This window comes from Solea senegalensis, linkage group LG17 (genome assembly GCF_019176455.1).
Source record: "Solea senegalensis isolate Sse05_10M linkage group LG17, IFAPA_SoseM_1, whole genome shotgun sequence".
Classification (NCBI taxonomy): Eukaryota; Metazoa; Chordata; class Actinopteri; order Pleuronectiformes; family Soleidae; genus Solea; species Solea senegalensis.
This window is the reverse complement of record NC_058037.1, coordinates 20,018,350-20,031,621: the sequence shown is the minus strand read 5'-3', so window position 1 is coordinate 20,031,621 and position 13,272 is coordinate 20,018,350. Positions and strand designations below refer to the sequence as shown.

Here is a 13,272-nt window from a genome sequence, read left to right as displayed (position 1 = left end):
GAGCAGCAGTTTAAAAAATAATAATAATTTAATCATTTTGTCCCTCTGTTGATTCACGTCATGACAAAAACAACAACTCGATAAATATGTAAGAAATCTGACGATGAGGTCAAATTATGGGTATTTGCTGCTTTACAGTTTGTGCTGTGGGCGCCCCCTGCTGCTGAGAATCAGTATAAGAAAGTTTCACTCTGGCTGAAAACATGGCTGCGAGCAGAGTTCACGTCTTTATCTCACTGTTCGACAGATGTTTGTAAACCACTCACTCTCCCACACCAAAGCCCACAGAGAAAACCACTGATTTTAACATCACACACACACACACACACACACAGGAGCTGTGGATCCACTGCTGCCTCCATCACTAACTTCTAATGTCTTATTTTGTAAAATTCGGCATTAAAAATCCTACATTTGGATTGACGTCAGTGACACAAAGTGACCACACGAGGCAGCAGTAGACCAGCAGCTCCTGTGTCCACGCCAGCTCAAATCACTGATTTTCTCTGTGGGCTTTGGTGTGGGAGAGTGAGTGGTTTACAAACTTAGAGCAGGAGTCATATATTAAGCTGGTAGCCATGACAACTGCAGTTATGAATCTAAAAATCTAAAAAGGGACAAATCGTCTTCGTCGTGGTCCAGATCAGCTGACGTCGGCCGCGCTCAGAGACGCAGGCGGAAGCGAGCGAGGAGCGGGAGGTGGTCGGATGAGTGGCGGCGGTTGGGCAAACCGTTGACTTCCTCCAGCTCAGACTGACCGACCAGCGACAGCCGGCCCAGCAGCTGCAGGCCGCGGTCGCCGGGAGACGAAGTGGGAGGAGCCAAGAAGTCTTCTTTTTTTTTTGAAAGATTGAGAGGGAGAGGAGGAAGAAATGTGACCGACGTGAGATACAAAAGTAAAACAAGACGAGAGAGAAAATAATGTATGTGTGTGTGTGCGTGGCTGCATTTAAAGGCTGTTTCCAACAGGTTTAAGGCTCCTTCACTTAGGTCCTTCCTTCCTTCCCTTCACATACAAAAATATAAAAAATACACCCCGACATGAGTCGTTTAAAGCGGTTACTTAAAAACAAAAAACTGTGTCGTGTTGTGTAGCCTCACTGATGTATACCATGTGACAGGGCTGTTGCTAGGCAACAAGCCGGCGACATAATTAAGAGAGAAATTTCTCCAAATTCTTACTTTAATCTAAGAATTCTCTTTAATCTAAGAACTCGCAGACCTGCAACTTCAATCCAAGAATTCTCAGAATTCCAATTTCAATCTAAGAACTCCGCCTTCAATCTAAGAATTCTCAGATATTCTCAGATTCACGGAATTCCGAATTTAATCTAAGATTTCTCTTGTAATATAAGAACTTGGACTTCAATCTTAGAATTCTTACTTTGATCCAAGAATTCCGTCCTTGATTTATGTACATTTTAAATGCGACATTTATTTCTTTATTTTTGCGATGATTTATTCTCTTTAATCTAAGACAGTGCTTGTGTGTGTGTGTGTGTGTGTACCTGGAGTAAACAGGATGTAATCCACCGTCATGGCCGTGTGAGAGTGACACGTGGTAATCTCAGGTCTGCCGTCAGGCATCAGGTGATGTCGATACGACGACTGCAGCTTCAGACCGTGCTCGATCCTCTTCCTACACACACACACACACACACACACACAGTGTCTGCCGTCAGTCACACACTCACAGACAGGGGGCAGTGTCGAGCTGGTGAAAGGTTTAACCTGTTAAAAGCAGCAGCAGGTTTAGAAGCCACGTCTTCCACAGTCAGGTTAGAGATGGCGCCCTCTACAGCTGTGACATGTGACAACACACACACGCGCACACGCACGCACGCACACACACACACACACACACAGTCATCCGTCTGATTAAAGCTCAACGCGTGATTTTAACCACATTTACACGTGTTTAAATTTGCACTCATAATCTTATTTTAAAAGTCACAGGTAAACAAAAAAAACACTTAAAGTTACTTTTAAGACTAAACTATACTTAACTTATAAAATGACCTCAACTCAAAAAAACTTACCTTAAAAACAAAAATAAAAATGTAAACTTAAAAATTAAACTTAAGTAAAAAAATGAAGCTCAACTAAACGTAGAACATAAACTTAATTCAAAATAAAAAATAAATGTAAAAAAATATGTTTAACAAAAGGGAACTTATTAAAGAAATGAGCTAAACTGAACCTTCAAAAAGTTTCAACCTAAACTAAAATAAACTTATAAACTAAACTTAATTAACATCATTGAAATCTACACTAAAAACATATAAACTTGCCTTAAAACTTCATGTAAAATGATGAAAATTAACTTAAGTAAAAACTAAAGGAAACTTAAAGTTAAGACACACCGAGCGTCCCTGAAGAACAGCTGGACGATGACTCAGCAGTTTCTCTCTCCTCGTACTGACACCGAGCGTTGATTCCTAAACTTTGAGACCAGATTGGACACGGGACGAGACGGTGACCTTTGGGGACGACCTCCTGACCCGACACCTGCACACACACACAGATGTGTTTGAGATGTTTTAAAGTGTGTGTATGTGTGTGTGTGTGTGCGTGTGTGTGTGTGTGTGTGCGTCTCACCATGCCGATCTGCAGTCCTCTGTAGTCCAGGAAGCCCGTGGTCAGGAAGCAGTAGAGTGGACTCCAGGGGGTGGAGTTAAAATCCCCGCAGAGCAGAACAGGGTGGGTGGATCCGTCCGGGCGGCGGGACAGACGGCCGACCTCAGCCAACAGGACGGCGAGCTGCGCCAGCTTGACGTCGCCGCGGCGGGGGTTGTAGAGGAGGTGTGTGTTGGCGACGCAGATGGAGGCAGCGGATGGGGCGGCGCCGTTGGGTCGCAGCAGCAGCACCAAGCCCACGTTGTCGCGGTCGAGGAGGGCGTCGCCGTGGCGGAAGAACTCGACGGGGTTGGTGGCGACAAGGGAGAGGCGGGACGCCTTGAACACGACGGCACAGCCGTCAGGTTTACTTCCTGTCCGCTTCTTATACTCGCACTGGTAACCTGGCAACCAGAGGCGGGGTTTGTAAACACATAAGAATGTTTGGTGTACGACCAGACACATCAAAATAAAAGTCTGTCACGTCAAAATAAAAGCACATTCTACACTTGAATTCATTTTTACTGACCTGCTCAGTTTTAACCACTTAACCACCAAATCTGCATCAAATATAGTCTACAATATCTTTAAGAACGTGTTTCATGTCTTTATCTCACTGTGAGATGGACTTTTCCAACAGGAAACTGAAGTTTGTAAACCGCTCACTCTCCCACACCAAAGCCCATAGAGAAAACCAGTAATTTTAACATCACACACACAGGAGTTGTTGATCCGCTGCTGCATCCATCACTGAGTTCAAATGACTTTTTTATGAGTTTTGTGTTTGAAATCCTTCACTTACATTTACCTCAGTGACACAAAGTGACCACACGAGGCAGCAGTAGACCAGCAGCTCCTGTGTCCCTGTGAGCTAAAATCACTGGTTTTCTCTTTGGGGTTTGGTGTGGGAGAGTGAGTGCTTTACAAACTTCAGTTTCCTGTTGGAAAAGTCCGTCTCACAGTGAGATGAAGAGGTGAACATGTTCCTGATGTATCGTAGAATTAAGTTAAGGTAGATTAGAAGTTTTTCCTGTGTCAATAAAACAAACACACACACTGTACCAAGTGTCTGCAGAGCAGGTTTGATCTGGTTTTCATAGTGTCCCTCCTGGACTTCTTGAAGACACAAGATCTAATGGAAAAAAAAGGGTGAAAGAAAATGAGAATTTTGATTCAGTCTTCTGAGGTTTTACACGAAATATTATGTTGCCGTTTTGAAGGCGTGCACTCACGTCGGCGTCATGCTGCTGGATCTCGCTCAGCAGGTTGGGAAGCCTGTGCTCCCAGGGCAGGACGGCCGGGTCACAGTGTCTGTACAGGTAAGCGTTGTCCTGCAGCAGATCCTGGGACAGAATGTTGTACGACATCACCGAGAAGTCAAAGGCTGTGCTGCCATCTGCTGGCTGAGGGCGGGTACTGCAGGAGGGCGGGGCCTCCCAGTGTCTCTGAAGAGCTGAGGAGACAGAGAGTGATTACTGTCCTAAAACAATTACATTAATTATCAATTTAATCTGTGGATTGTTTTCCAGATTAATCCATTCGTTGGTCCATGAAATCTTCAAATGTCTTAATAATACTGTAACACTATAGAAAAGTCTGTCTAACAGTGAGATAGAGACGTGAACATGTTCTTTAGAAATCATAGACTTAAACTAATGTAGACTGTTTTTCACACTGCCACACAAACCTCAGTTAAAAGAGAGGACTTACTTGTCGAGGAGGTTCCAGGTGGAGGAGGTTCTCTGTTTGCTCCGGCCTCCTGCCACAGGTTTGGGTGGTGAGTGACGCTGCACGGCTGAGGGTGAAGCCTCATCCATGGACTGTGACCACTGCTTCTGTTTCTCTGCGGTTCCTGTGGAGCTGTCGTTTTCCCGTCACACTGTCCCTGCTCCTCTTTGAACCAGGCGTTAGGTCTTGGTTTGTGAGTGGGAACTTTATCTGACTCCGGTTTAGATTTTGGAATTTGAGTCGTAGCCTGAGAGTCCGTATGTCCGTCTTGTTGACGCTTGCTCCTCCACTGACCATCGTGACTGCTGCCGTCTTTCCTCTGTCTGTCTTTACTCTCACTTTTAGTCCTTTCAACATCTTTCTCTCTGCTGTTTTCCCACCTTACGCCATCACTCCTCCCTCGGCCCCACGCTCCGTCTCTAAAGTGAAGGTTATGTCGTGGGCTGATGTCCACGCTGGGACCCGGGCGACGATGCTCCGTCCACGAGGTTCCATCCTTGACTTTTCCTCCCCTCTTCTCCTCCTCATTCTTCCTCCGTTTGTGCGGAGGCTCTCGATCTCTGTTGCGCCGCTCCATGAGGAGGCCCGGAGACGTGTAGAGCGAACGCCAGCTCCCGCCAAGGTTACCACGGCTGATGTCACTTGAGTGTAATGCCCTGCCACAGAAGTAGGGGTGTTGTGGCGGTGGCCGGGACCGCCATGGATGTGGAGTGGGGGTGAATCGCGGGAGAAAGGGGGAGGAGGAGGAAGAGGATGAGGCACTGCTGCTTCTGAAGCCGGCCCTGATGAGAGAGGGACAGACACAGGGGAGGAAGGAGGAGCCGGAGGAGTTCAGCCAGTGACGAAACATGGAGGGGCTGACGGAGGAGGAAAATTAGGAAGATGTCAAAATGTAAAGATCAGGCAACAATGGTTCATATTCTAATTAGATTCAATTATTTCCTTTTATATTTGTTATACTTTCCCGGTATTTTATGACATTTTAAAACATCCTACTGGTTTTCAGGTGTGTATATTTTCACCTCACGTATATTTTCTGGGTGTAGTTTTCATACACGTCTGTTTAAGGCGAACAATAAGGGAGTTTTTGTCAATTATGGTTGATAACTGATGCTGATATATAACTGCAGAGGTTGTTTTGTCTCTTCTGTTGTGAAATTAACACAATATTATTCATACTCATGTCACAGCAGAGGCAGTTTTAACTTTTATTTTATTGTGAAAAGTAAATAAACATCAACAACATCTGTCTCTCCAATCTACATGTTGTGTGTTTATACAGTGGTTTGGATTTAAAAACAAATAATGTGTGAGCTAAAATAAAAGTTTTGGTGCCTTAACTTTAACATTTCTCACACTTATATTTATGGTTTTGAGGCTAAAATCGACTCAGGCAGTGAGTGAGTGAACAATAAAGATACTAAAACAAACAAGTGAAATGCAAAATGTCTTTTACAAATCCTCCTTTAAATCATTTTCAATGAATTCATATTTTGGCGGACGATGGTCTTCTTCTGCGTCTGTGGTCACAAATGTCACTAATTATTAACTTTATTTCAATATTCCGACCACTTAGCTCAAATGTACTCACTTCCCTCTGATGTTGGGAGAAATGTCGCTTATGTTCCGGTTCGGAAACATCGCGAAAAACCGCAAAAAGCGAACATTGTGCGTGTTTTATTTTCGGCTTATTTTCAAGCAGCAGATCCCGCGTCCTTTGTATATGACGTCACCACTCAGCGACACAAAGCGAGAGAGCTGTGCTGCCTTCATGTATCTCGGTTAATCTCGATTCCCAACAACAAAAAAGTGAACAGAGTCCTTCACAGTGTAACTGTACGCTGTGTGTTAAAACAAACTGTTGACATTAGGTGTGTAATGACAGTTGGGCTTTACGTATTTGTATTTGATTAAAATCCACATTACTATGAGAATGACCGTTTCAAGTGGACGTTGAGAGAAAAAACATCGATGACGCAATCCAAACGTCACCGGGAACATTCTGTTCTGCTAGCAATCGGCTAACACGAATGAAATACTCATTATACGTCATTTTCATCGTGGAATAAAAAGCGCAATTCACGGACTTCAATCCACAATTTTACCAATTCCGACATTTCCCGATGACAGGGGAGCGCTCACTTTATTCCTAACATTCTTGCTGGGATTTGTAGTTTTTTACGACAATTAGGCATCGACACGAATCACAGAACACACTACAGCCAGCTTGGTGCGGCGGAAGTAATGTCCCGAGTGGAAACATCGAGCACAACTATTGTTTTTTTTCCGTTTCACTCGAGTGTTTTCTGATTTGTCACGATTTCTCTCGTCTTCGCCGGCGTGGGTCGTTGCAGTAAAATGGCGAAATTGGATCCAAATGAGACTCAATAAGATTTTTGACTGCCAGCCTCGGTTTTTTTAATGTTTTATTTTTAGAGAAGATGGGAAAATGGCGAAATGAAAAAGGTCATTGTACTTACGTAAACGCGAGTCTCCCCGTTTGAAAAATAAACGGTGTCGTTAAAAATGTCTTGGTGATATATATATTTTTTAAAATGTCAGCTTGAACCGGACGACATGTTGTGTTATTGCGGGTCGCTGAAATGAGAAAAGGAACGTGAAATAAGTGGTGTTGTTCGAGAGAGAGAGAGAGAGAGAATGATGTGAGAGATGTCGATGTTCTGTTCTTCTTCTTCTCTCTCTCTCTCTCTCTCTCTCTCCCCCTCTCTGAGTTTGTGTGTGTGTGTATACCCTCAACAAAAACACACATTCCTGACGTTTAATTACCTTTAGACGCTTCTGTAAACACTAAATAACACACATTTAAAGAAATGATGTATTAATCAGCTACTGTTATTGATTTTTTTTTTCCCAGAAAGGTAATTCATGTGTACACAAATCATGTTTTTTAACCTTTGACCTTAAACAAGTGACAGATTGCTGAGTAGAATCACACAGACTCATACTGTGTTAAAGCTACAGTAAGTAAGATTTTAGACATATTGTTGCTCAATAATTTACATTAAAAAAAGGGTAAATTACATGATTTCAGAGGATTTTGTCCTTTCAATTCACTGGGACACTTTGGCCAATCACAGAGAGCGAGAGCGCGCCCCCCACTGGTTATACGGAGAATACTGTATCAGTCCTGTGGAGCAACAGCCTCTATAAATGCACTGATTGAGTAATAATAAAAAAATGTTCTCACTATTAATCAGTTTGATTGAATTTTTTAAATAAAAACACATTCTGTCGTCAGTTTTTTTTTTTGCTTCTATGTGATGTTCAACTGAATATTTTAAAACAAACAAAACAATCTGACTTTTTTAAAACCCTCTTCTAACATTAAATGGACTAACAACAAATCACGAGACAGATTCATTGAAATTGTCAATTGCAGTTTTAAGTGTGACGTCAATAAATCCACTAGAAAAGGAAAAACAAACCTTTATTCAGGAGTAAACAGGATATTAAAGATGTCAAGTGCACCCGGAGACGATGTGGAGAGAAGCTTGTTCCAAAAACGATGAATGAAATCGTTAAATAAACGACAAACATTAAACTGTGTTCAACCAGAGATCTCAAACTTAAATGACCTGGGGGCCCAATGAGCATCTAGTCTTGTCAAAAGGGGGCGGGTCCAGAGAAGTTAAAATTATAACACAATATCCCATCTTTACGATGATATTTTGCATAATTTCAAAATAAAGGTGTTAAAAGAAACAAACTAAAGATGTAAAATGAATCAAAGCAGACAATGTATTCACTAATTAAACACTAAAGAACCACATAAACATAATTGTTGAATGTATTATTAGGGGGCCACATGTGGGCCATGGGCCGCGGGTTTGAGACCACGGGTTTAAACTCTGCTGGAATTTTGAAATCAAAAACGGGCAGACGAGCGTGTGGGGTCAGAGGTCACATGCTGTCAAACAGCTGCAGGCCTGTCCTTCAGCGCAGCGCCATTGTGGGTTATGGTCAGTCATGTGACCCACAGAGGGTCAGAGGGTGCTGTGTTTATGTTTATTTTTGTTACGTACGACAACGTTTTCCTCTCATTCTCATCTAAAGTGTAATGAATGTGTGTGTGTGTGTAGTTCATGTGATTTATTGACTCAGGTGTAAAATCTTCACAGTTTACTGTGGTTAAAAAAAATCTGTGTATCTACTGCCCTCTGTGGTCAAACACCAGCTACTACATTCAGATTTTCTTATTGGCCATTGTGGTTCCACCTACTTCAACTACGTCCAATAGCAGCGAGGCTCGTTGTGCCAGACTCCTCCCCATTTTTTTATGAACTCCAGTCTACAGTTGCAAATAGGTGTCACTACCAGACCACGCCCCTTGCACTGCCCCCTCCTCTCCCTCTCTCAGCTCCCCGCCCACTTCTTTTGCAGTTTTCAAAATCAGGCAATGTGGGCGGAGTTAGCCTCAGAAGACATTAACATATCTTAATAATTTTTGGATTAAATTGACAGATTGAAATTAAAGAGCTCTAGTAATCAATGTAGCGTCCCCTGCATTGCTCCTCCTCCTCCGCCCACTTCACGACACCCTAGGGGCAATCTTTTTCTCTTGTTTAAAAAAAAAGAAATGTTTTCATAAACACGGCATCATTTCAGGAAACGTCTTCAATCCCTACATGGGATTAGGTGGGATTATGACATCATTGTTTTTATTAAGTAGTGCATTTATTTAGAAAGACCTTTAAGTTCCTTAAAGTAAGCGTGGAATCATTTTTGCTGACATGTTGCGGGGGAAGAAGCTGCTGCAGAACAATAAAATGTGAATTTCATAGTCTGCAAATCTCTGAGCAGATTAACCAGATTATTCTAAATAATGAGAAACGACGACTCCTTCTTTGTCTGATAATAACTTTTTTTTGGTACAAAGCAGCTGAGCAGCCTGTAATAAATCATCAAACTATCTCAGCACTGCAGGATTAATTCTTTTATTCTTATTATTAAAGTGATCGTTCATCTGTGGCTGCAGCAAGGACGCTAATAAAAGACTCACAATATATTATACACTTCAGATTATTTTATCTCACTGTGAGACAGGCTTTTCCAACAGCAAACGGAAGTTTGTAAACCGCTCACTCTCCCACACCAAAGCCCATGGAGAAAATCAGTGATTTTAACTTCACAGCACACAGGAGTTGTTGATCCACTGCTGCCTCCATCACTAAGTTCAAATGTCTTATTTTGCCAATTCGGCATAAGAAATTCTGTGCTTGGATTGACCTCAGTGACACAAAGTGACCACACGAGGCAGCAGTAGACCAGCAGCTCCTGTGTCCCCGCGAGCTAAAATCACTGATTTTCTCTATGGGCTTTGGTGTGGGAGAGTGAGTGGTTAACAAAGTTGCACTGAGAGTTAGACAAAGACTGGAAACATGTTCTTAAGATGTCATAGACTTAAACTGATGATTTTATTAGCTAATCTTCGGATTATTGGTTAAAGTTTTTTTGAGAGTGTGTGTAAACTATCCCTTTAAGATTTAAGTTAATTAAAGTTTACCATGAAGCTGCACTGTGGCAAATTCAGGACCAGTTATTTGTGCTTCACTTTCAAATAAAGTGGGGGCGGGGGTGGTGGGGGTGTCTGTTGTGCTTGGTTTTAATTGTCAAACAGCGTCAACAAACAAACACTTTGAATGCAAAACACGCCAAGACACATTCTCTCATTTACATTTTGGAGCCAGTGTTTCTCGCCAACTCCAGTCTTTGACAGTTTCATGTTTTTTTTAAGGTGCACTTGTTTGGACCAAACCCAGAGACTTTTTTTCGTCCGGACGCGTGCGTCTCTTCCTTTTCCCAGACCTTCAGAAGAACTCTCCTGGGCGCAGCGCCGCGACAGGACGTGCTCACGCACCGCCGCTCTGTCTCTGCACCCGGCACTTTGGAGGCCGGTGTCGGGGTGAAAGGTCAAAAAGGCGAAGGGGCGGGCGGACGTGGGGTCAGGAGAAGGGCACCTCCCATCTCTGTGTGTACGCGCTCAGTTCACACGGACTGATCACCAGCATCCGCGACGAGTCCATGCCGTCCAGCGCCATCTCTGAGTCCAGACAGAAGCGAGACACCAGGTGCTCCAGGTGAGTCCCCGACTTCTGCCACCGCTGTGCGACAAAAAAACACCACAATAATGTGTTTAAAAGCTTCCCTCAGAATCCCTCACACTCACACACGTCCAACAACTGTCAGGGAATCGAACTGCGGCGGACGCCAGACGGAGCCGCAGCTGCACTTTTATCCTGTGCTCGTTAAGTGTATTGATTAATGAGGTAATTCCACATTTAACAACAGACTGAATGATCTGACAGCCCAAGGTGTGATTGCCACTGATGGCCACTAGATGGAGGCATGGTCATGAAGTGTGTGAGTGTGTGTGTCTTCCATGAGGACAGGTCACCCGTTTGACTTTTAGTTCAGGTTTTTTTTTTTCTGTGTCGACGTTTTTCACAACAATACGATTTTAGCCACTTAAAATAAAAATCAATGCCAGCTCAAGTCTACAGTGTCTTAACTTTGTAAAAACCCACTCACTCTCCCACACCAAACCCCATGGAGAAAATCAGCGATTTTTATGTAACGGCACACAAGAGTTGTTGATCCGCTGCTGCCTCCATCACTAACTTCAAATGTCTTATTTTACTACTTCGGCTTTTGAAATCCTTTGTTTGAATTGAAATCAGTGGCACAAAGTGACCACACGAGGCAGCAGTAGAGCAGCAGCTCCTGTGTCCCCGCAAGCTTAAATCACTGATTTTCTCTATGGGCTTTGGTGTGGGAGAGTGAGTGGATTAGAAAACGTCTGGAGATAATGAGGCAAACACACAGGAAGTCACAGACTTGAGGTGATGTAGATTTTTAATTAGGTGAGCCTTTTGTTAAGTGGCTAAAATCAGAGTTGAGATCACAGCCAGGGGGCGAGGTGAGGGAGAAGTGTGTGTGTGTGTGTCGTCACTGGAGACTGAGTGTGTGCGTGAGCTGCAGAGAGAGTGTGTGTGTGTGTGTGCGTATGATTCATCGCTGGGAAACAAAGTGTCAGATATGATCAGACATGAAGAGAGGCTTTTATCAGAGCTGTGAGTCTGAAGCCGGCGTCACACGAGAGAGGAAAGATGATCTTTGAGTGTGTGTGTGTGTGTGTGTGTAATATTTGTGTACACATATCTGTTGAGTACTCGTGTTTGTAATTAAAGCGCTCCTCGTGTTTTTGTCTCTGTGACGGCCATTTTGTGTTTGCCGACGCCTCTGAAGCGTGTCTCTGTCATGTGTGCTGATCCTGATCTCTGAAGACCCCCTAACACACACACACACAGAGGCAGCAGAGAGGTGCATTGTGGGTCCACATTGTGGAGATGACACACTCCTTGCGGCGCATGCCAGAGATTTTTAATTGAAAAAAGGACTAAAAAAAACATGGAGGGATAATTAAAAGTAAATGAATTAGCGTCGGCCGGGTTCACACCTGTCTTTACATTTACATGACATTAGCATACATTAAAGTTCACAGGGACGAGATTCAAAAACAAACTCAACTCCACTGAAACTTCAGGACACGATGACACACAGGAGGGAAGAAAAAAGAGAGGGAAGGAAAGAACACACACACTAAGTGAACAGTTGGTTAGATGTAATGAGCAAATCTCTCTCTCTCCTCCCCCTTTTTCTCCTCTTTTGTCTCTCACTTCACCTCTCCACCTGTGTCTCTCTCTCCCTCTCTCATGTGATTTATTGGTTGTCACGTTCGTCTCTGCTGCAGGGGATTCTGGGACGTCGTCAAGGTGCCCAATGGTCAGGTACTGACAAGTGTGTGTGTGTGTGACTGTGTTGTGTGTGTGTGTGTCTGACCTGTTTGCCGTCGGCCATGTTGCAGGGCAGCATCAGCACCTGTGATGCAGGGAAGGTTGTGGACAGAGAGAGACAGTGTTGCTGCTGACGGATCTGCTGCCCGTGAGTGTAAACCCACTCCTGTGCACACACACACACACACACGCACACACACACACACACAGAGTTACAAACTGTAAGCAGGTCAAAGTTTAAACAAACACTGACTGATTTATTAATGATTAATGATCACGAAGAACGTGTGAGGAAAGAAAACCACAGCTGAGGAAACACACACACACTGGTCTTTATATCTCAGTGAGGACACCTCATAACCTCTTACCTTAACCGTAACCATCACAACTAAGTGCCTTACCCTAATCCTTAAATCCTTAACTACTGCTAACCTTAACCTAACCATAGCGCTTCATTCATAGTGAGGACCCTAGTACAGATAATGCGTTCTCGAGCCCCTTACACTAATCCTAACCTAAACCCAAATTCTAACCCTTAAACCAGGTCTTACTTAACCAAAACCCTTAACCTTTAAAAATGTGAGGAACAACAGAACTGTCCTCCCTCCATGTGGTTTATACTTTTTTGGGGCTCACAAAGCACAAATACAAGAACACACACACAGAATGTGTATCTAGGTCAGCGTTATTATGGTAGCAGGCAGTGTGTGTGTGTGTGTGTGTGTGCTCTTGTCTTTATATGCTTGTGAGAGAGTTGTTTTTTGTACATTTCTAGCTACAGTGGAAGTGGTGGTCCTCACAAAGACTGCTGAAAATGTGGTCCCTACAAGGTGATAAATACATGTATGTGTGTGTGTGAGAGAGAGAGAGAGCAGGAAAATTCACTTTTTAGATAAAAGTTAAAGTGACTTTGCTTGTGTGACATATACTGTATATATATATATACATATACATACATACATACAAATATATGTATACATACAAATATTTATATATGTATGTATACATATATTTATATATATACATATATGTATATATATGCAAAAAATCCGAAAAACTTCGTACAGTCCATCAGAAAACATTCCGAATGTAAATGTAACGTGTTTCCGTGTTG

The 13,272-nt window shown here is 43.1% G+C and overlaps 2 protein-coding genes across 4 annotated transcripts in view; both read right to left on the bottom strand.

Annotated features, from left to right (window-relative positions):
• Positions 1 to 498: 498 nt before the first annotated feature.
• Positions 499 to 7,023, bottom strand: angel2 (angel homolog 2 (Drosophila)). Of its 3 annotated transcripts, none has more exons than XM_044048355.1 (9): positions 5,936 to 7,023; positions 4,327 to 5,201; positions 3,849 to 4,069; positions 3,679 to 3,748; positions 2,599 to 3,020; positions 2,364 to 2,508; positions 1,732 to 1,801; positions 1,509 to 1,639; positions 499 to 833 (listed from the first exon to the last, which is right to left on the bottom strand). In XM_044048355.1, exons 1-9 carry the CDS (start codon positions 5,983 to 5,985, stop codon positions 664 to 666), a joined length of 2,154 nt encoding a protein of 717 aa, XP_043904290.1. In that variant the 5' UTR covers positions 5,986 to 7,023; the 3' UTR covers positions 499 to 663. The 3 variants fall into 3 exon arrangements, with proteins under 3 accessions (XP_043904290.1, XP_043904293.1, XP_043904292.1); XM_044048358.1 differs by having other exon boundaries at positions 6,825 to 7,023; XM_044048357.1 differs by having other exon boundaries at positions 499 to 830; positions 5,936 to 7,022.
• A 2,928-nt stretch (positions 7,024 to 9,951) lies between these two features.
• galnt14 (UDP-N-acetyl-alpha-D-galactosamine:polypeptide N-acetylgalactosaminyltransferase 14 (GalNAc-T14)) overlaps positions 9,952 to 13,272 on the bottom strand; it is an 89,595-nt gene continuing 86,274 nt past the window's right edge. The window contains exons 14-15 of the mRNA XM_044049888.1: positions 12,205 to 12,324; positions 9,952 to 10,466 (exon numbers count right to left, since the gene is read on the bottom strand). Coding sequence (XP_043905823.1) covers positions 10,308 to 10,466; positions 12,205 to 12,324 — 279 coding nt within the window. The 3' untranslated portion in view covers positions 9,952 to 10,307. The remainder of the gene's footprint in view (positions 10,467 to 12,204; positions 12,325 to 13,272) is intronic.

What these genes read in the sequence shown, in the direction of transcription:
- angel2 (XM_044048355.1), bottom strand. Translation starts at nt 5,985, where the DNA reads ATGTTTCCGAACCGGAACATAAGCGACATTTCTCCCAACATCAGAGGG. An exon ending in ACCTGCTCTGCAGACACTTG is followed by an intron (nt 3,021 to 3,678) that starts GTACAGTGTGTG and finishes TCTGGTTGCCAG; the next exon opens with GTTACCAGTGCGAGTATAAG. An exon ending in GAGGACTGCAGATCGGCATG is followed by an intron (nt 2,509 to 2,598) that starts GTGAGACGCACA and finishes GTGTGTGTGCAG; the next exon opens with GTGTCGGGTCAGGAGGTCGT.